A 23400-nucleotide genomic window follows, 5' to 3' on the forward strand; every position below is an offset into this window, starting at 1 on the left:
TCGCAGCGGATCTGTTTTCAGTTCACAGATTTATTCACAAAAACAGAAAAAGTACATGTACAAGTCATAATTCACCCTGATAAGCCATCGAAAGCTTGAGACTAGGGGCCCAGACATGAAGCAAAGTGTATTTTAAATTGTTTTAAATTGAACATGTCTAGATTAAGAAAATGAAATGCATATAATATACAGTAACATCTTTAATCTTTTTTTGTGAAACACCATAGGCTGTTAAAAAGGGAGAAATTGTACAATTTCAAGGTGAATTAGTTTCGTTATAATGGGGAAAAAAATTATGAAACACTAAATGGAAAATTCACAGTGAAATAGAAGCTATGTTCTCAAATTAATAGTTTAAAATATGTATTTTTTTTATCACTGTTTTGATAAAATAATACTGCACAAGCATTTTCCTTTATTAACTCAAACATCTGGAGAAAAAAAATATGTGATGATCAGAAAATTATATAACAGTATTTCTCTTTTAAATGAAATGCGCCACGAGTGTATCACATTTCTGCCTTTAACTAACGGGACAAAGACTAGACTTTATTCTGAGCAGCTCACAGTGTGACTGACCAATCAGCTTCTCTCAAAACAATAACAAATAAAACAAACATTCATTTCAGGTCTCAAAAAGGAAAAAAACCCGCTCTGATTTAAAGCAATTTATCAGCAATTTTGTCGATTTTCTGCGTCATTTTCTGAGATGTTTTACTACCCTGCTGTTCTGAAGCGACACACAGGATGTTTCTCTACAATCTGGTGAGTAAAAAATGTTTTCTTGACTGTTTAAAATCGATGTGAAGTTTAGCTAGTGAAGGTAAAATGGCCGCGTATGTCTCTGTAACCTGGCTGTAAGCTGTGCTGTTATTACCGCTTTATTAATCAGACTGTGACTGCCAGGGTTTAATTACTGGGCTTCAACACTGCTGCTTTATTCATTAGAAGTTGGTCTTTTGTAGCTTAATTTTTAGAAGGCTACTTAACAACCATCAAAACACATATAAAGTTAATCTCAGGTTTGCTAATGAAGCAAAGATCCACCAAGTAATCAAATACCGTAATGACCGAAGATTTTCCGTGCGCTGTTAAGGCGGTTTTTATAGTAGGTCTATACATATTTTGTTCCTATGTGATAAATTGGCCAGCATGTACAACCAAAGCACTAATTTTTATATCTTAAAATATTTTTTAAATATTTTTTTTAAATCTATATTCTAGGTTTTTTTTAATATAAACTAATCACACACTGTGGGGCACACACACACTTGTACATGATGTAGAGTGTGAGACAGCAGCAGCAGAGTGCAGGTGCATCAGTGGCAAAGAAAACATATCTAAAAATAGGCACAGCAATCAAAACAAGTTTAATCCTTTGAAGTGTTTTAATATAAGAGCTTTGAAGATGAGGTGAGGGTCAAAGGTCACATTTTGATTTTAAAAAACGAAAAAGATGCATGTAGGCTGTTGCAAAAATGACTCTGAAATGAGAACACCTTATATATTATTTAAATTGGTCCACTTCAAATTTGCTTTATTGATATGACCATAATTAAGTACTGCATTGTTGGAGCAGACAGAGCAAGGTTTATAATGTGAATGTAATCATTTAGGATTTTAGAAAAAAAATCAGAACAAACATACTTTAATAAATTAATTTTAAAAAAAAACTCTTTAAAAAGTTATTTAAGTCTTCAAGATGTTTTTTCTATATATGTTTGTTCAGTTTAGGTTTAAAACACAAATGAACAGTTGCTACAGCCCTTAAAAGGTAAACTGGGAGCTCAGCTAATTAATATGAAGCAAGAAATCTGCATTAAAAGATTTTTTTGAGAGAGAACGGATACATTAGGAAATGTATGAATGTTCAGCGACATGAATACCATGACATACGTGTAGTTTATAAAACCTCATAAAACTTCTGAAGGCTGCCTCACAAAGGATGGTGTGTTGAAAAGGAATATGTCTGTAACTGCCTCCTCCAGTGTCCCTTTATTGATTCAAGATTCAAGATGTTCATTGTCATATGCACAGTAGAAAACTCAGCGGTTTGCACCGTACAATGAAATTGTTAATTGCCAGTCAAGACAATATTAATGATAGAATTAAAGTTAAATTATAAGAAAAATAAATAACATAGCAGAAGCAAAGAAATGAGTTTAAAAAGTATACAGAAGTTAAAAAGAAAAGTGCACCATGCCTCATAGAAATGTTGCAACAAGTCAGTTCAAGAGCAGTAAATCTGTATATCTGTAAAAATTGCTGAGGATATTAGTCGGCGTGCCACATTTCGTCAGCTTTCTTAAGAAGTACAGTTGCTGCTGGGATTTCTTGATGATCTTTTGTGTGTTGTGAGACCAGGTGAGATCCTCGCTGATGTGGGTGCCAAGAAGTTTAAAGGTTTTCACCCTCTCTACCTCTGTCTCACCGATGTGTTTCCTCCTTCTTAGATCAATAATCATCTCTTTGGTCTTATCTGTATTTAGGGAGAAATTATTTTCCAGACACCAGGCCGTCAGTTAATTGATTAATTGATTAAATTCTCCTTTTCCAGCTTTTTAAATGTGAATATTTTCTGTTGTCTTTTTGCCTCTATTAAACTGAATGTCCTTTGGCTGTGGACAAAACAAGACATTTGAGGACGTCATGTCGGGCTTTGGGAAACACTGAATGACATTTTTCACCATTTAATGCTGTTTTATAGATCAAACAACTAATCAATCAGTCAAGAAAATAATCAATGACTAACAATGAATTGTTAGTCGCAGCCCTAGATAACAATGTGGTTATGTGATAAATGTAGTATACTGCTGGCAGAAAATCACCCACACATGCTTTAGTGACCTTTGGTTTTTAATTGATGAGCAGCAGAGCACTGTGGTTGAGTGTGTAGCTGACTGCAGTTCACACTGGTTGCTAATCCAGTTTCAGAGGTTGCAGATTACTTAAAGCTCTGATGAGTTAAATATGATCACATCAGTGCTCTGTGTCTCCAGGCTGGTTGCCACAAAAGGCATCAGAGTGACTCGCCGGGATTTCCTCAAAGTCAACGTCATACGCACCTGGTAGGAAGTTATTTTAGTCACTGTCACGTATTTATAATGAACTGAACTATGAATTTGTCCAGTTACAATAAATCTAATGCCCCTACAGTGATGACATCATGAACTACCTGCTGGTGCAGGTCCCACCGCCTCAGCCCGGTCTGCCACGACCTCGCTTCTCCCTCTACCTCTCCTCACAGCTCCAGTACGGCGTCATCCTCGTCTACCATAGACAGTGTGCCATCCTCCTGGGTAAGAAGTTATGAGCAGACATTGAGGACAGAGATGAAGTGATCTGGTTCTTGACCGTGACTTTGTGTCCTTCCAGAGGAACTTCAGTCCATCGTGGGCCAGCTGGTGAAACAGAGGACGGCCCAGAAAATTGATATGGATGAGCAGAGCAGGTGAGAACAGGTGCTCAACATTATACACTTGTCTGCACTAACAATTACAAAGCATAGGTGTAGACTTTGGGGAGAAATCAGGGGACACATTCCCCTCAGTGTCTGGAAGAGATGTGTTTGTCCCCCCCTGTAAAAACATGAAAGTAGCAGACTTTTATTTCGAGGAACAGCTCGTAGGTAGAGCCAGTTTGCAACCTCAGAAGTGCAGAAGCGTAATGCATTCACTGAAAAGAAACCCTGCTCTTTTAGGTTTAGAAAGATCCAGAATTTATTAGATTATTGTCTTGTTTACTTAGAAAAATAAGAGCAGAATTTCCTCCCATTAAAACATTTCCCAGAACTCTGAGACAATAATCTCATCGATGTCTAAAACAGAGCCCTTTCTTTTCCTCAAGTGAAGTCTTTTCCTCAATCTGCCAAAAGACAAAGAAGATGAAACAGCAATGCACACCTAAAGCAGGAAGTACCGTGACATTTCAACCGTTAAATTATGCAGGAAAATTCACCAGAATGCAGGAAATGAAGTGCTTGATGCTCCACATTTATTATGGGACGACCCCCAGACCCCTTGCTTATTCACTCCCACTCTAAATATCGAAAAAGAGAAAAACACAGCTAAACCTTTGACACAAATTAACTCCTTTTTCCTGCTGCTGGGCCTCCTGTTGTCTCTCAGACACGCTCTGGACTTCCCTGATGCCCTGTCTCTCCTGGAGGAGGCAGAGGGAGCTCCTGACCCTTTATTCGGAGTGATGAGCATGCAGGAAGCCATGCCCAGCCCCAACACACTGATACAGGTACCCGAATACCCACATAAGACACTTGAAAGCAAAGATAAAGCTGGAAATCATGTAAATAAATGAGTGTACTTGTCTGTGTTTCTCAGATGGGTCAGGAGTATCTGAGGGGAGCCTCTCCTGAGCATCCTGAGCTGACTCCTCCAACTGCTACCGCTGCAGGAGCGAGCGGTAAGATGACTCAATGTGCTGTAATGACATTAAATAATGGTGTCTTCGGGGCACTGGGTGATTGCAGCAGCAGAAAATAAAATTTACCGTTGAAAGTAACTTGAAATAATAAATGAACCGCCAGATAATGAATGTAATAAAGTGTCCAGAGAGAATTATTACTGAATGAGGGTTAACTTGAGATTTCTTGAATTAATAACACAATACTATAATTTGTTCATACAATTCAAAGACTTTAAGTGAAGCAAAATGTACATCAAGCTGATTAATAATTAGTCGTTCTTACAGTTTCAGATAAATCTCTGAATATATATTTGCACAGAGGGAGGACTGTTTTTCATCCCCTCTCACTTTCACTCAAAACATGTTAAAAAGATCTTTTTAAAGTGGAAATAGATACTTTTGCGTTTGCAAGTTGTATTATTGTTGATGCCACTGTTGCCAAGACAACTGGATCGCTTTCTGTTTCTCCAAAGACGAGCGACTGTCACAGTTTCCACAGTTCCTTGGTTGTTCCACTGTCCACCATTTTCACTACTGGGGATAGAAAAGAACTTTCACTGATTCTATTTGATAGCTGACGATAGCTACCAAGGAAAACAAAAGTGCTGTCATCTTCCTGTTTTGGTTGCACAGTGGTTAACGCACTTCCTTTGTGCCGTAAATGGAGCCTTCGTGTTTCTGGGAGAACGTACTTGATGGCAGACAGACTTGCATAGTGAAAGCGAGGATTATAGGGAACCAATCTAAACAAGCGTGTCCATTTCCTCTTTAATGTCTAGTAAGCAGTGTTCTAGTCAAGAACACCTAAACTGAGACCAAGTCATGGCCAAGACCAGACCAGTGCGAGTCCCAATGTGTGGAACATGCAAGCAATAGGCGGCCCTCAAATTGATCTGAGAGATCCACATTCCCATAAAACAGATCCACAGAAAACAAATGAAGGTTCCTCTTCGTTCAGCTCCTTTACTGACACACTATATGTATGTCCATCCATCCATTTTCAACCACTTATCCAAAGCCGGGTCGCGAGGGCAGCAGGCTGAGCAAAGTATTCCAGACGTCCAGGCGAACCACCCTAACTGTCCCCTTTCAACGCGAAGGAGCAGCAGCTCTACTCCGAGCTCCTTCCGGATGTCTGAGTTCCTCACCTTTTCTCTAAGGCTGACCTCAGCCACCCCACGGAGGAAACTCATTTCCGCTGCTTGTATCAGCAATCTCATTCTTTCGGTCACTGTCCAGAGCTCATGACCTTAGGTGAGGGTTGGGATGTAAATGGACAAGTAAGTCAAAAGCTTTTCCTTCCGGCTCAGCTCCCTTCTCACCCTGACAGTCTGGCACAGTGCACACATCACTGCAGACGCCAGTCTGCGCTCACTCTAAACAAGACCCTGGGATACTTGAACTACTTGGGGCAGTAACTCACTCCACAACTCTGTATGTATAAGTGCACCATGAGAAAAGTCTGCCAAAATCACAGTCCTGACAGTGTGCTGGCTGTGCATCTCCTCTAACATGTCAAGTGGCAGGTGCAATGAGATGTAACCACTTTAAATGTGGTCAAGGACTTGCTATCTTTCTATGTCTATACTTTTTAAACAGAAAACACACAATTTATAATGTGATGTTTACTGGAAAGAACATTTAATATAGCCAACAGCAAGTAGATTGTCATTAGCGAGGGTCATTTTCCAGAATCATTCAGCTCCCTGGTGATCTCCCTACAGCCAGCTGCCCCCTTATTTACACTTGTCTTTTTTTGTGTGTTAAATAAGGGGTTGTTGTGTCGATAACTCTTCATTTCAACTTCCTGAATCAGACATTCTTAGTCCATTGCAGCACGTTCAAAATACCAAGAGTAATAATGCTGTTGATTCTGAGACTGAGACCAACCCGAGAACAACAGCACTGCCAGTATGACCAAATGAATGATTACAGCAAGTATGTTTGACATGCTAATTGCATCATTATATGATTATCAGCGTTAATTAAACGTCAGCTGAAACACAAAAACATGCTCAGAAACGTACAGTGTGTCAGACTGAATGCAGAGACACACAGAGCACAGAAATACCAGCAGGTCACAGAAATAGACCGAGCCGAGAGATACTGCGGGTCAGGGCAGAGCACGCTGCCTTCAACAACATCCTCCTAATTGGCTGAGAGGTGTCAGGAAGTGTTGTGTAGCCGCATGTCACCCGGCAGAAGAGAGCACTTTAATTGCAGCTTGATTAGTTGGGTCCTCTCCCGCTGGTTTTTATGTAGCTGTTGAAATCATGGCAGCTTCTCTTTGCTTTTTTATTAATGTCATCCCTCAGACATAACTGCATCTCCAGACACCATCACTCTGAGAGAGACTGAGCCTGTCGCCATCCCTGTCACAGAGGTACAGCTGTCAAAAGAAGCTCATGCAGAGACGTACATATTTTTGTTTCCTGTTGGTCTCCACTTACATCTGTCTCCTCTTTTCTTTCTTCTCACTGCTAGTATGAGGGAGAGGAGCTTGTCGATCATCATCCAGACACTATTGATTTGCTCATGGCCCAGACAGATCACTTTCCAGAAGGTGCGTGGCAAAACTTGCAGCCGCTTTTTCTCGTGAGAAAACAAGATAGACATGTGTTTTCTTCCTTTAACCTTTTTGCTAACAGGCGATTTGGAGCTGCCGAGAGAAGAAGTGGCACCAGGAGAGCAGGACATAGAGATGGAAAGGGGGGAAGGAGCGGAAGACCTGGAGAAAGACAGAACAAAAGATGTCACAGGATCCACTATTGAGTAAATTATACAGATGTGCATGGAAACATCTGCACACACAGACCCAAACAAGCGCACACTGACTGTGTCTCTTCCTGTGTCAGACTACAGCCCACCGCTCTGTCCAGTGAGGACGCCATGTTGTTGCCTCAGGAGGAGCCGGGCATGTCTGTGGAGAAGCCTGGACCCCCCTCAGACCAGCTCACCCCCGTCTCTATGCCCGCCCCCCCCTCGCCGCCATCTGAAGCAGAGGAACGGCAGCGACGGGCTCCGCAGGCAGAGGTGCCAGTGTTTGTGGTTTTTCTTCAAACTGACGTGCAAGCACAAACAATTCTTTTAAATCAATTTCACACTGATAAAGCAGCAGGAGGCTCACTCTCTAATCACCTGCCACATCTGCAGTTAGAAATGTTGAAAATAATTCACATTAGTCCATCTAGCTTGTACACACAAAATACACAGTGGTGGAAGAAGTACTAGGATCTTTTACTTAAGTAGAAGTAGTGATTCCACAGTATGGAAATACTTTGTAACATGTAATACTACATAACATATACTTAAAGGGACAGTACAACCCAAAATACATTTTTCTCTTCTTACCTGTAGGGCTATTTATCAGTCCAGATTGTTTTGGTGTGAGTTGCACAGTGTTGGAGATATCGACTGTAGAGATGTCTGCCTTCTCTTCAGTATAATGGAACTAGATGGCACTCAGCTTGAGGTGCTCAAAGTGCCAAAAAATACTTTTGAAAAACTCAGCAGCAATGTCTCTTTGCAGAAATCATGACCCACTTACTTAAGGTAATCCACAGACCTTGCTGTGAGCAGATTCACATAGGAACTAATTTATTTTCTACCAAACTACACCCGCCAACTGTATCACTGCGCAGAAGGAAGTGTGCATCTACTGCTAGCTCACATAGCACCACTGAGCTAACTAACATTACAGCTCAGCTGAGGAGGACGCCATTAATGTTTACATCTCTTGCTGTCATGAGCACGAGCCTCTCGTCCATGAGTAGATGCACGCTTCCTTCTGCACAGTGATATGGTTGGTGGATGTAGTTTGCTAGAAAAGAAACTAAAGCTTGTGGTGCTAAAAGCGGCAAAACAGTACATTTGAAAACTCAACAGCAATGTCTCTTTCCAGAAATCATGACCTGGTTACTCAAGATAATCCACAGACCTTGTTGTGAGCAGTTTCATGTAGGAACTATTTTCTTATCACCAAACTACACCCACCAACTGTAACACCGTGCAGAAGGAAGCATGCATCTATTGCTAGCTCAGGTAGCACCACTGAGCTAGCTAACGTTACAGCTCAGCTGAGGAGGACGCCATTAATGAGCATGAGCCTCTCTTCCATTAGTAGATGCAGGCCTCCTTCTGCATGCGGATAACAGTTTCCAAGTGTAGGTTGGTAGAAAAAATATAATAATAATAAATAATAATAAATAAAATAATAATAAATATTACTGCATTGTAATAAAAGATGCATTTGTGTGTTCGTCACTGTGATGTTGCAGCTGATAATTGTGGAGCTAGAACTGTGGAGCAGAAGTACAAACTAGTAGAAAATGGAAATCCTCAAGTAAAGCACATCAAAAATTACAAATTATCCTGTTCAGAAGAGTAAACAATAAAATAATGTAAACATTGTAAAATAATAATAGAATGTACAAATTAACTTCCAGATTACATAGGGATGCACCGATTTTGATCTAAAGCACAAAACTTGAGTCAATCTACTTTGTTACTTTCCACTACTGTTAATAGATTCTTGTAAAATAGATTTTGGTCCAGTGGTTAAAAGGTCTCTTGGAGAGTTTTTCCTGATGAAAGAAAGAGTTGCGTAAAAAGAAAATTTAATCACAACCTAGCAAACAAAAAGTTGTTCTTATGATAAAGAGCGACCCAAACTACATCTGACAGCTGGAGGACAGTTCGGGTAAATTGACTTCCCACTTCTCTTCCATACCCAGGATGTGCCTGCTCCAGAGGTGGAGACCAGGAGGAGGAGGAGGAGGAGGAAGAGGCAGCTGATCTTCTTTGACCCGGAGACACAGATCTCTCAGAAGGTGCTGCAGCAGCAGATCGACGACCCCCTGGCTGAGACCAGACCTGTAGTTCTCCCGCCCCCTTCCTCTCACAGGATGCCTACTGCCGCTGAACTCTTCAACAACCCGTGCACCTGTCAGTAACACACCTGTGATGAAAAGCATACGGCAATGCACCCTCAAATATAAATCTCATTTTACGCTGATGCTCCTTACAACCATGTTTCCAATAAAAGAGACTCGTTAAACGTCAAACATTTTTATTCACACCATAAAACAATCCAGCAATCTGTGAATGTGAATGAAGACAGGCTGTGTATGGCGACGTCTCTGAAGTGTTTCATTTTTTCCCTCAGACTTCTCACATTCATCTGCACTCACTGCTATTTTGAAAGACGTGACTTGAGTAACCTTTTCAAAAATAATCCACAAGGCTATTTTTGACCCTGCAGTCTTGCCTGAGGAGGTGCTGTTTCTATGGGGACGGGCTGCGACCATCACGCCTGTCTCGGGCTCGGACCTGCAGGTTGGGGAGAGAGGGCCCGAGTCCACCGACTCTGAAAAGGAAAGAGAGCGCGAGATGGTCGAGGCGGCTGAGGTGGCCGAGGCGGCTGAGGCAGCGGCAAGAGAGGGGGACAGTCTAGAGCTCCCCAGGGAGGTGTGGGAGGACGTTTGTTTGTTTGTGGGACTTTGGGGTGGATGACTGTGAGGCTTTCTTGTGTGGGGAGACTGTGGGAAATGTCACAAGATGAATAACTGATTGTGTGTGTCTGTGTGCGACTGCAGGCCCCCAGAGATGAGGCAGAACTGATGTTTGAGATTTCAGGTAAAGCTTGTGTTAAAAACATGAGACTGGATTTAGACCAGCTGACTGGTGACAGCTACTTTGTGTTTAACTGGGGGGTGGAATGTGTCTCCGCTGCTTTCAGCACGAGCTAAAGTGATTTCTGTCTTCCCCTGGGGTTAAGCTGAGGTAAGAGGTCAGGGTTAGGCATGTATCAGTTATGGTTAAGGGTTAGGGCAAGCCTCCAGGGAACCAATATTAGCCTGCATGATGTCCCAAAATGTGTGTGTGTTCAGATCATGGCTCACTGCCACTGGAGGGCTCTGACCAAAGAGAGCCGTCTCGAGAGATCATCTCCCCCCTCCAACCATCTGAGAAAGAAGGGTAGGTGGCACAGAAAGATATGTGAAGTGTGTGTGTGTGTGTGTGTGTGTGTGCAGCCATGCTTATGTGCACATGTGTGTGTTGGCAGGTCCACTGTCTCCAGGTCTGTGTCTGTACTGCAGGACATCCCAGAGGTGGTGGACGAGTTGCCAGAGCGATCTCCAGCAGAGTCTCCTGGGTGATGACAGTGAACGCAACACCAAATCCTAACCAGCAGTTTATTTTTCCCGGTCTTTGTGTTTGGAGATAAGAATACGATTATGTGCTCGTGTTGTCGTGTGTTTAGGCTGCTGCTGGATTTTCTCGAGCATGAAGAGGCACCTGTGCTGTTTTTGTCTCTTCTGCCACCAGAGGTCGACCGCCGAACTGTCAGCAACATTTTTCAGAGGCTCCTGGGTGAGGCATTACTCATGTTGAAATGTTGTTAATGTTACAGCATCAACACGGGAAGAAGCTCTGTAATCCATAAGCCTGAGCCAGTTCTTTGAAAATACTGAGTGGAGTCACCAGTGGAAGCTTTAATAATGAGGTGGTGTGAGCTGAGGGACCATTAACACACCAAGTGCTCGTTTACAATACTTCATAGTGAAATAATTTGATTTAGAATACAGATAACTCAAACATATTTAACCCTAGTAAAAAGCTTTATGCTTTTTAATTTGCTCTTATCCTGACTTTTGTGTTCAGCTCATCATCATTATCACACTGAAAATTTAGTGTTTCATTTTTCAATAAGTAGATGTTTTAAACTCAGTGTTTGCAGCCCTGTCACCAAAAGAAAATCTATGCACCATATATATATTTTTTAAACTACATACACGCTACATTTGTATGTTTCATATACCATATCAACACATATATGAGCTGACTTTGTTACTGGGAGGTGGAGGGGTGACACATGGGTGACACGCCTGCCAAGCTGCAGACCACTGTTTGAGACCAACAAACAACAAAACCGGTTGTTTTTTAGTGAGTCATTGCTGTGTTTCCAGTCACTTCTTGGCCACCAAATGTGGGTGTTTTTTTGCAACATGTTTGTGTTTTTCCAGTGGGATGGTGCCACAAAGAGCAGTTGTTTTTTACCAAGACATCGCTGCGTTCCCTGACAAGATAGTGCCACAAAAAGCGGTTGTAGTTTACCGAGACATCACTGCATTTCCTGCCGGGATAGTGCCACGAAAAACATTTGTCTTTTCCTGAGACATTGATGGCTTCTTGAGCCATGATTGTGCCACCAAAACCAGGTTTTCTTGAGCCCAAACATGATCTGCTTCTCACCATAACAAATTGGTTTTTGTGGCTAAATCTTGACCGCATGTTAACCACAGCATTGTTGAAGTGGAGAGAAACATAAAGTTCCAGTGGGTTGTTTTTGCTACACATTGCGTTTTTTCCAGTGGGGATGGTGTCACAAAGAGCTGTTGTTTTTTACCAAGACATTGCTGCGTTTCTGGCCAAGATAGTGCCTCGAAAAGTGGTTGTGTTTCTTTCTGAGACATCGCTGCATTTCCTGCCAAAATTGTGCTACAAAGAGCTGTTGTTATGTACCATGACATTGCTGTGTAGGTATTTACCAAGATTTTGCTGCCTTCCCTGCTAAGATAGTGCTACGAAAAACAGTTGTTTTCACTGAGACATTGACAGCTTCTTGAGCTGATTGTGCCACCAAAACTGGGTTTTTTAATCCCAAACATGATTTTCTTCTCATCATAATGAAGTGACTTTTGTGACTAAATCTGACCGCAAATTAGGTTTCAATGTATCCGCTGGGTGTTTTTTAGCTACACATTGCAAGTTTTTCCGGCCAAGATAGTGCCTTGCAGAGTGGTTGTTTCTTTCTGAGACATCACTGCGTTTCCTGCTGGGATAGTGCCACAGTCAGCGGTTGTTTTTTTTACCGGCTTCTTCAGCCATGATTGTGCCACTAAAAGCGTGTTTTTTAAGCCCAAACATTATCTTCCTCTCACTATAAAATAGCCACAAAATAGTTTTTGTGGCTAAGTCTGACCACGTTTACCACAGTGTTGTTGAAGTGTAAAGAAACGTAACGTTTTAACGTATCCGCTACATAATAATGCACATATTTATCGTATCTGGGGTTTGCAGAAATGTACAATGCTAGCATTCATTACTGCGATTATTTTTGATATTTGTGTCTTTTCTGCAGGGACTTTGTCAACCAGGAAAATATGGGCGGAGCAGGACGAGCCTTATGGGGACATATGGATATCACCTGGACCCAACTACGAAGAGGTGCATCAGACTTTGTGACACGGTCACTTGAGTCCCAACGAGCCTCCAGAACAAACGTCACTGTTCAGTCGGATAGAGACTTATTTCTCTGTTTCTGAGGTTTCCTGTTTGTTTCTCAGTGAGAAAAAAATAGATTTAAACATCATTCAGACAAAATATTCATAAAATTCAAATGTGTTCTTCAAATCACTTCATGAGATTTTTTTCCTGGTGTGTCTCGTTGACGTGAAGTTAGTTTTGTTTTTAAAACTGCTGTTTTATATGATTCAAAAATCAAATCATTGGTTCCTTTTGCTACTGTGACCAAAATGAGTATCCTAACTTTTTTATTGTTATATTTTATCATATTTTTAAAAACGTTACCTCATGATGTTCAGCACGAAAACAAAAGTGCACCTCTCTGTTCAAGCTTTGCCTCCCTTTGAACATGAACTACAAAATAAAAGCTTAATAAGAGCTCTGTCAGTTATTTCTGTGAAGAGAGCGCACGCTTTATATTGAGAGGTATGTGCAGCACGCGGAGCACGACAGGTGTGGCAAAACATATTGTGGGGGTTAAGAAGGTGCAAGGAGAAGAGTAAGTAAGTTGAGTGAAACTGGATCTCTCCTCCCCCCCTGAACACATCTTGATTCTCCTCTGGAGACTTTCTCAGGGGCCTGTGACCAAAGTTTATTATTAGCGTCTGTCTCAGCTCTCTCTTTCTCACCCTCTCTGTCTGTCCTCCGTCTCTGTCTCATTTCTGTCTGTCGCTTTCTGTTTTTGTCTTGCACCTCAGCTTTCTTGTTCACTCGTGTTTGATTTTTACTTTTCTTCTTTATTTTTTCCTCTGGTTGCTTTGTAGGTAGCTGTGTGTCTCATTTTTGAATCTGTATCCGCTGACAACATCGCAGGCTATATTTTACTCAGTCACAACTCCATGTCCTCTAGTTTGTCTTTGCTTTATTTTGTATCGTCCCGTCCTTTTGTACTTTTTCTCTCCCCAACTACTGGTCGACTACTTTCTCTGCTTTTGCTTCACCTGCCTCTTTTCTTCACCTTACTACACCCCTTCTCCATCCCCCTTCCTTTCAACTCAAGCTCTTCTCATCTCTGAGTAGCTCTGCACTTCGGCATAATGGGCAAGACAGAGATGTACTCTCTGTTTAAGGGTTTCCTGGACTGTATTGGCCTCTGCCTCTCTGTGAGTACCTCAATTTCCTGTGAATGCGTTCGCTTCTAGACTGTGTTTACATGCTGTGTCACTGGCTTTATGTGCAGGGTCTATTTCGTGGCCCGTGTCCTGCAGTAAGCGTCTCCTCAGCACATGCTGGGCTTCTGATATTAATAACAGTCTCAGAATGTGGATGGAAATAGAGCCTCAGCTCCTCCAAAGAGGCCAGAAGTCATTTGACATTTCTTATTAACCTCATTTAGAACAAACTCAGGTCGTTACGATCAACGTTTAATGCATGAGGTGGCATTCTGGAGGGTTTTATTTGACCACAGTTGCATTTAGAGTCTGCAGCTTTAAAGGGACAGTTCGCCCATCAAACCACCCAACCAATCAAAAATACATCTTTGTCCTCTTACCTGTAGTGCTATTTATCAGTCTAGATTATTTTGGTGTGAGTTGCAGTGTTGGAGATATCAGCTGTAGAGATGTCTGCCTTCTCTCCAATATAATGGAACTAGATGGCACAAAAATATACATTTGATAAACTGAACAGCAAGTTTCACTCTGTAGTCCAACAAACTTTCAACTTTCACCCAAGACAGCTGTGTTCGCATCCTGTACGATCTGCCCATTAAAGCCTTGCTATTAGCCCCTGTGAGCTGTGATACATATTACATCCCTCAGTATAAAAGTGTTGGACAGAATTAACAGCATGTTAGTGTTGTGGCTGTTCTCAGAAGCCTCTGCTAGTGAAGCCAAAGCTTAAAAATGTCCTAGGGGTGGTGCTACAGAATTTAAAACCCAAACTGGAAAGGGTTCATCCTCTGGAGAGCGTGAATGTGCTCATCAGACTTCAGGAGCCCGGTCTCACTCCGAAGTCGTTGAAATCCAGCGACTTGGCAGTGACTTGCGGTGTCAGAAACCAATGAAAAAAGGCGTCCTTTAACGTCGGCATGATATGCGACCAGTTGCCGTTATAGTTAAAAGGTGCCCAGTAGTGTCACTGGGAAACACGGTGGAACAAGGACAAAAGTCAATGCAGCGAAAGTCCGTCTGGAGTGGGTGAGAGGGGTGGTGGATGGGTCCAAAAGACATTGACTTTCACCCAAGAGAGTGGTGTTCACGTCCTGTAAGATTCTACAGCCAAACCCTGTTCTTTTTTACTAAACCCAAGCACGTGTGTTTGTTGTTGAAGGAAAAAAAACCCGGCAATTTGCGATGTTGTACTGACGTAGTGCATTTATTTTGAAAGAGACTGTGCGTCGTTAACATTACATTTCCTGTGAAAATGGAAGTGTATTTTGAAAGAAGACAATGCATGTAACATGCAGAACTTCACACGGTATCCCAGCACATCAACAACCAACGCACCCAGGGTACCTTCACGTCGTATGTGGACGTCATGACCAAACATCAATATGTGACAAGGTTGAAGTGAGAATGTGTTGACAGCAGTGTCTCTTTCCAGAAATCATGACCCAGTTACTGAAGCTAATCCAGAGAGCAGTTTCATGTCAGGACTATTTTCTATTTACTAAGTGTGCATCTACTCATGGACAAGAGGCTTGTGCATATGACAGCAGGAGACGTAAACATGGCGTCCTTCTCAGCTGAGCTCAGTGGTGCTAGGTGAGCTAGCAGTACATGCATTCTTCCTTCTGAGCAGTGATACAGTTTTCGGGTGTAGTTTGGTAGAAAAAAATTAGTTCCTACGTGAAACTGTTCACAACAAGGTCTGTGGATTATCTTGAGTAGCCAGGTCATGATTTCTGGAAAGAGACATTGCTGTTCAGATTTTCAAATGTATGTTTTTGGCGCTTCGAGTTTTGTTATTTTCGAGAGAAGGCAGACATCTCTACGGTTGGTATCTCCAATGTTTGACAATTCACACCAAAACAATCTAGACTGATAAATAGCACTACAGGTAAGAGGAACAATATGTATTTTGGTTTTTGAGTGAACTGTCCCTTTAAAAAAAAAACAACATGAAATTAAGACCCCTTAATGCAGATGCTTGTCTGTATGTAAGTTGAAGGCATCAGTTTTAGCTCCCAGATGACCTCTACCCTTTCAAACCAAGAGGTCAGATGTCACTCCTTCTGTCTTCGTCTTTTGTTGGACAGTGAAGACACAGACGCAGGTTTTTCTTTATTTGCACCACCTGTCATAAATTTGACTTTGTTTCCAGCGGAGCAGCCCCAAGGTTGCAGCCGACAATGAGAGGGACACTGAGAATGGCCACCTGATCTACAAAAGTGGGGACGTCCTCGAAGACAGATGTAGGTATCAGTTCGGTGAGTTGGCAGCCGGCGTCAAAAATGCTCCAACTTTAATTTCACCTCAATCTGTCTCACAGATGAGATAGTCGACACATTAGGTGAGGGGACTTTTGGGAAGGTGGTGCAATGTTTGGACCACAGCAGGTAATTTACTTCATCATAAAATTAAAGTTGGACTGATATGCAGCATGTGTTTACAGCTTTTAAACACAGTTTTCTAACACACAGAGGAGGAGGTCAGATCGCTCTGAAGATCATTAAGAACTTGGAGAAATACAGAGAAGCAGCCAAACTGGAAATCAACGTCCTGAAGAAGATCAGCGAGAGAGATCCTGCCAAAAGACAGTGAGTAGTTTGTGATTTTGACTCTATTTCTGTCTGTTACATTTCATCTCTGTGTTTCTTTCCCCGTCAGTCACTGCGTGCAGATGCTGGATTGGTTTAACTACTACGGCCACGTGTGCATCTCTTTTGAGCTGCTGTCTCTCAGCACCTTTGACTTCTTGAAAGCAAACAGCTTCCTGCCTTATCCCATTAACCAGATCCGACACATGGCTCACCAGATCTGCCACGCTGTCAGCTGTGAGTCCAACATGCACCACAATAACTGTACCGCTTTGTCTCCTGTAAGTCTGGATCAATGTCAGTGATGATGACAGTAAGCAGATTATTAACAGCTGCCCCTGTGATGCAGCAGCGAACAAGTCAGGTAGATATTTAAAGGGCGACTGTTACCTGAAGATGGAAATGTTTCAGGATGTCTGATAAATAGAATATTTTGCTTTTATTTCCCGCACAAATCCATCATGATGTCTGACTGTTTAACCAACAGACAACTCGACCAGACAAGGGCATTGGCTCTCTCCTGATAAATCTACTTTCCCTCCTCCCTCTGTCTCCACTGCAGTTCTCCATGACAACAAGCTGACTCACACCGACCTGAAGCCCGAGAACATCCTCTTTGTCAATTCAGACTATTCCCTCATATACAACGCTGAGAAGGTAAACAACTGCAGGCATGATGGCTGGGAAAGAAAACCAGCATGTAAAATAAGCGGGGATTAATGCAGGCAGTGGGAGATTTGCTTTGTGTTTGCCTATTTGGATGCAAATTTTGCTCCGCACAACCTGTGAACAACCCACATGAGTTCCCTTTACAGATACATGTATTTCTCCAGGTTGTGGGTTTTTTTTTTAAACAAACACTTAGATTTACAGTACTGTTTAAACTTTGACCTGTTGTATGTAAAGGTGCAGTGTGTAGGATTTAGCGGTATCTTAAAGGATAATTTAAGCATTTTTCAACCTGGACCCTATTTCCTCGTGTAAATTGGTCAAAGACACTGATGTGAACAACAGTTTTTGACATTGGTCCAGTATTGAGTGAGCAGGCAGCAGAGCAACAGGCTGTAATGGAAGCAAATGGGGCAACTGAACATCGTCATTGCTTGTCCATTAAAAGTAGTTAGTTATGACACAGAGTAGCTCAGATTGTTATTATAAGTGTCTAAAGTGTCCCTTTACATTTCACTTTAATTGGTTTGTTTGTTACTGCCTTGTTAAGCGGAAGTTTATTTCTGAAAAATCACGAGATATCACGGGATGCCACTTGTTGCAGGAAAACAAAATTTGAAACGTGTGTTAGATTTGGAGAGAATATAATAACCTCAACTCAGCTCAACTCAGCTCAACTTCAATTATTTATAAAACACATTTAAAACCAACTCACGTTGACTGAAGTGCTGTACAAAAGGAATAGTGGAGTAGTTTATAGAAAATTTAGTGTCTAAAAGATTTTCAATACCATGGATGATTATTTGCCTGGTTTCAACAATGTGTCTCAGGCCTTTGAATTCAATCACTGCTGTATTTACTTGTGACGGAGTATACACATGAAAAGTGAACAAGGAAAGTGAGAAAAAAGGCAGCAGAGGTTTTTATTTTACTGTTTACATATCCATAACATCTTGCTGATGCCTCTTGTTGCTACACTATCCCCTTTGCTGCTGTAACACTGCAAACTTCCCCGTTGTTGGAATAAGATGATTATCTTACTAGAAAAGACTGCGTACAGGGACTCGTACAATAATTAACATTACTGTCGTCATTCATAGCCAGTAGGTATGTTGATGTATAGGAAGTGCAAATGTATGTGAATAAATGAACGAATGACTTTATTTTGAGCAAAATAAAAAATAAAAACATAAACGAACAAAACATCAACAGACATGTTTAAAAGGAGTAGGAAGAAGTGTACACTTATATAATCATACCCCCCTCTCAATATTCATGTCTCATTGGAAAAAGGAAATTGTCAACAACTATCCCAAACTTATTAACAACCATTAATATAGATAAATATACACAACAGTCTTAGATATGAAATATAGGTCAAGGTAGGTAAACAGTCCGTGTAGAGAGGAGCAACGCAATAGCCAAAATGCCACCTCAGAACTCACTGGCTATCTGACTACAATTTGACTTTATATAAGCTTTTTATTAATTATTCATTTAATGTGCATTTATATGCAGAGAAAGAGATTCGCCAAAATGACCGGCACACTGAAGAGGAAGTCTTAGCTCGGATATCTGCTGGCTACAGGCCCAAAATATTAGCCCTTGCCCGCAGAAGCTTATCATAGTTAGACCGATAGCTGATGGGCTCTGAGACTGGGGGGGTCTATTGACAGAAATGGAATATAATATAACTCATTATAAATATCTTGCTGTGATCAGTTTATGTAGGAACTATTCACTATTAGTGTATAATCACCTGAAAATAAGAATCATCATATTTTTATTAGCTTAGAATGAGTCGTTTATTTCCACATGGAGAGTGGACCATGAATGTATTAAGAGACCTGGATACAGCATTGGAGGTGCTCATTCCTATGAAAGTTGCTCAGTGGTGCTTAATTTCTGGTGTATGAAATTCCGTAGATGTTTAGCGCTCTGCTAACTTGAATAGGTATAAAATAATTTAATCTTGTGGCTCCTTTATACTTTCAAAATGTTATTGACCTTAATGGATCAAATCTTGATAGTGGGATGAGTCATTTTGCAGGGGTTGTGACACTTAAGATAAATGCATCTTTTTTGACCTAAGGGAAAAACATTGCTGAGAGCATGACACCCTTTGAAAGGTCTCCTTAATGAGCCATATTTAGAGGATGTTACAGCACAACCTTGGGTACGAAGATACGCCTCCAGGTGTGTGTTCACAGTTCTGTGTGCTGACTTTCACTTTTACGTATAAGTCCAGTGCAACACATCTGGCTGAACTGCTGGCCTGTTCACTCTCTGTCTTCCCTCAGAAGTGCAGTGAGCGGAGAATAAATGACACCACAGTTCGGCTTGTTGACTTTGGCAGCGCCACCTTTGACCACGAACACCACTCCACCGTCATCTCTACACGTCACTACCGAGCTCCAGAGGTCATACTGGGTAAGAGATGTTGATTTAAACCAAGGAGTCAGTGTCACTGTCAGTGCTGTTTATTCATGTTGAAGGTTTTGTCTCTCCTCTCTGGCGCAGAGTTGGGTTGGAGTCACCCGTGTGATGTGTGGAGCATCGGCTGCATCCTGTTCGAATACTACCAAGGTTTCACGCTGTTTCAGGTCACATATGTGTGTTTATTGGTGAAATTACAGCATGGTGTATGTCTCATGGTTTTGATCTTGTTGACGTGATCTTCACTTTTAGACTCATGATAATAAGGAGCATCTTGCTATGATGGAGAGAATACAGGGACCAGTTCCTCAGAGAATGATCCAGAGGAGCAGGTAACACACTCCTGTTCTGTTACACAAGCATGCATGCAAACAATTTATTTGACAAAACATATACAGTATATATATTTTTTTTCTTTGCAGAAAGCAGAAGTATTTCCACCGTGGGTGTCTGGACTGGAATGAGTGCTCCAAGGCCGGACGTTATGTGAAAGCCAAGTGCAAACCACTGAGGGTGAGCTGAAGCAGGTGCAATCTTTCAACACACTTGAACTCCCTTAAATGACACGACACTCCTCTGTTTTTTATTTTAGAAGTACTTGTTATCACATGGGACAGAACACCACCATTTTTTTTACCTCCTGGAGAGGATGCTGGAGTACGAGCCTTCGACACGGATCTCTCTTTCCTCTGTTCTGCGTCACCCCTTCTTCCTGCCTCTTCATCACTCAGGACGGAGTAAAGTCTGGAGGAACAGCTGTGACATGAGCAGATGACCCTTGAATAGACACTTGACCTTGTGAGGAACATACCAGTGTGTTTGCAAGTATTAGTTTCTGCTACAAATCATGTATATTTCAAACAGGAGAGACTAAAAGGGCTTTAAAAGTTCTACATTTATTTGATATAGTGTGCACAATAGGAAAAGATATACTGTATGTGAGGAGTCTTTGGGAAGTAGAGCGTTTTTATGGGGTAGTCATGCTGTGAGTTGGAGGAGTCTCCACCCGGGTGGTGGAGAAAAGTGAAGAATAATAGTTGCAGATTTAAATGGATGTGATGTGGAGTGAGGTTCCTAATGAGCGCAGTGGAATGGTGTTGAAATGAGTCATGTCAATCAGACATGAAGGAAGCAAAGGAAGAACATAATGAGATGACTGATCACACCCTCAGTCAGCCGAGTTAGTTGTATGTGGGAAAGAAAACAATATAAATAGAGTAAAGCAAGTCAAGGCAGTTTTATTTACAGTGTACAGGAAATTTTTATAAACATGATTGACATGAACTGATTTTTTTGGTGCTGGAAACAAACTGTGAGCACAAATCGGATGTGTCCTTCTGAGACTCCTCGTATGGGGACGTCACAATTTGGGTTGGGCTCCAACTTAGACTCGTTCGTGAACACTTTTTTGTGCCATCTAGTGGTAGTAAGAGGGCAATACACTAATCCATGTAAAAACAAGATGGCAGCCGTCTCTATCCAGTCATTCTGCAGCAAATAGTCAATTTTGAGAATTTAGTAAATAGCTTGAGAAATTAAAAATGCATGCTAAAGAAAGCTCGGGTCTCAGGTGGATATTATCTTTAAGCTGGTATAGTGGATTTGTTAACAGGTGACTATTTAAACACCCAGCAGATACAGAGCAAAATTATCGTTCACTTGGAGTCGTGTTTCTGGCCACCTCATGAACATAAAGTCCTTTTGGCTCTGTAGGTTTGGACTCTTGGTCCGCACCAGCTCCTGAGAGAAATAAGGCTACGTTCAGACTGCAGGCAAATCAGATTTGTTTCTCAAATCAGATCTTTAAAGGTCCAGTGTCTAGGATTTAGGGGAATCTGCTGGCAGAAATAGAATATTATATTTGTAACTGTGTTTTCTTAAGTGTGTAATCACTTGAAAAAAATAATTGCTGTGTTTTCGTTGCCTTAGAATAAGTTGTTTATATCTACGTACAGAGCAGGTCCTCTTCCACAGAGTCCTCCATGTTGTTTCTATAGTAGCCCAGAATGGACAAATCAAACACTAGCTCCAGATGGGACCATTTGTCAGCGTCAGTCACTACGTCAGCTACGCAGTCACGTTGTGAGTGATGCTAAAGACACTGGGACTGGACAGATCTGTATCGGGATGCAGCTGTAGAAATCTGGTTGAAATTAAATTTCAAAGCACCTCTCAATAAGTTTTGGATCCCATCTGCAAAAATTTTGTTCTGTTTTTTCTGTCCAGACTTTCTACAATCAATCTGGATTTGCCAAAAACCTGATTTTGGCTGCCACTCTGAACAAGGCCTATCTTATCAATTAGATGCTAAATGCACCATTACTGTATGCTCACCGTTGTCTGCCGTTTGGTGCTCTACGGGTAGGGTACAGTCGGCTGAAAGTGATGCTGATGAGAGTGGTGAGAGTGAAACATTGAGGTTAAAAGTTACGTTTTGGGCCAGAAAGTCAAAATCTCGAAAAAGACCAAAATCTCTCGAGGGCCAAGGGGAGTCACGTGATAATTCACTATGTGTTCATCACAATGAGCGAAATATTAATTAATTAGCAACATTTAATAATAAAACACAGCAGCCCCAATGTAAAAAAAATACTTAGCTGGTCATATAAATATACATGAATGGAAGTAAATGGGCTAAAACCTGCAAAACCACTGGGTATTGTCTTTTAGGAACTGATCACATGTATGTCCGCTTAAAAATGTTAAAAAATAAAACTGTATCTCTAAAATTTAGAGGACAAATAGATACAAAAACTAATGATCCTTTAAAAACTGTACTTTTAGTTTATTCTCTCAGTGACTTAATAAAAAAAAAAAAATGTGTGTGTTTTTGTAATAAATTTTGTATGGAATGACTTCTGAAGTCGTCCCCTCAGCTCTGTTCTCGTGTTTTGCATGTCACACACACACAGACACACACACACTTCTTCACTTAACCTCTGTTTACTCGCAGAGCGTCCTCTGGCATATTGATGGAGTGCAGCTCAGCAGAGAGCACGGTCACAAGGCTGAGCGAGTGTGTGCGCCTGCCAGTTCTCCTCTTCAGCCTTGGCAGAGCCGAGAGAGACGTATTGTCAGCGTATGTGTGTTTGACTGAATGAGACCTTATTTCTGATGTGTGTGTGTGTTTGTATGGGAGGTTGTGCGTACGTGTATGTGTGTGTTAGTGAGTGTGTGCAGATGATCTTCTTCCTTTGTGATGCTTAAAGTAGTTATAGGCTGTTAATGAATGCATCAGTGGTGCTGAGTTTAAAAGAGATATTCTTATGTGTGAATGGAGACTTGATGGAAGTAAATCTATATCACTGTGTGTGTTTGTGCATCGATTAGGTCCCATTTACTTGTTTTAGTCTCAATGCAGAACCTTATTTTTCTTTTTAAACAAAGATTTAACATTTTATATTAAGTCTACAGCTATTTCTGATTATACTTGTCACCATACTTGTTTACTTAATTTTACTGTGTTTAAATCTTAGGACAGGAAAAACAGACTACTGAAGTACATCAACATCTGCGAGTCAGGTGAATTTAAACAGGTAATTCATTAGTTCCCTGGATGAAACTCTGTTTTTTGTCCAATTTATTTAAAATCATCACAGCAGTTAGACCTGCAGGCTGTTTCGCACAGGTCGAAGCAACCGCAGAACTAAAGGCACACCAAGTTCAGGTGACCAGGAGCCTGAGGCCATTACTGAAAGAGCTTAATCAGGTGGTGTAAGAGGCTGAGATGCCCTCCTGCGGTGCACACTGCCAGCATGTGTACCAGTCTTGGACCAAGAGGTCCGTGGAGCTCGTGTATGTGCCAAAACTTTCTTAATAATCATCGTACTATTCACTGCAACAGACCTAGAAATAATCATAATTAT

At 41.4% G+C, this 23400-nt stretch overlaps 2 protein-coding genes across 2 annotated transcripts; both read left to right on the plus strand.

The window, feature by feature from the left end:
- Positions 1-128: 128 nt before the first annotated feature.
- On the plus strand, positions 129-13107 carry LOC117266481 (meiotic recombination protein REC8 homolog). The gene is made up of 17 exons (XM_033641708.2): positions 129-765; positions 3000-3068; positions 3157-3299; positions 3376-3451; positions 4128-4248; positions 4338-4419; positions 6738-6805; positions 6907-6985; positions 7071-7194; positions 7278-7455; positions 9156-9366; positions 9683-9888; positions 10017-10056; positions 10311-10398; positions 10487-10576; positions 10685-10794; positions 12566-13107. Exons 1-17 carry the CDS (start codon positions 710-712, stop codon positions 12667-12669), a joined length of 1845 nt encoding a protein of 614 aa, XP_033497599.1. The 5' UTR covers positions 129-709; the 3' UTR covers positions 12670-13107.
- Positions 13108-13349: 242 nt separating this feature from the next.
- Positions 13350-22397, plus strand: clk2b (CDC-like kinase 2b). The gene is made up of 11 exons (XM_033641707.2): positions 13350-13832; positions 15994-16084; positions 16162-16228; positions 16313-16429; positions 16500-16666; positions 16992-17086; positions 19399-19528; positions 19619-19701; positions 19787-19866; positions 19957-20047; positions 20127-22397. The coding sequence occupies exons 1-11, from the start codon at positions 13767-13769 to the stop codon at positions 20307-20309; spliced, it is 1170 nt and encodes a 389-aa protein (XP_033497598.2). The 5' UTR covers positions 13350-13766; the 3' UTR covers positions 20310-22397.
- Positions 22398-23400: the final 1003 nt, after the last annotated feature.

This window comes from Epinephelus lanceolatus, chromosome 10, assembly GCF_041903045.1.
Source record: "Epinephelus lanceolatus isolate andai-2023 chromosome 10, ASM4190304v1, whole genome shotgun sequence".
NCBI lineage: Eukaryota > Metazoa > Chordata > Actinopteri > Perciformes > Serranidae > Epinephelus > Epinephelus lanceolatus.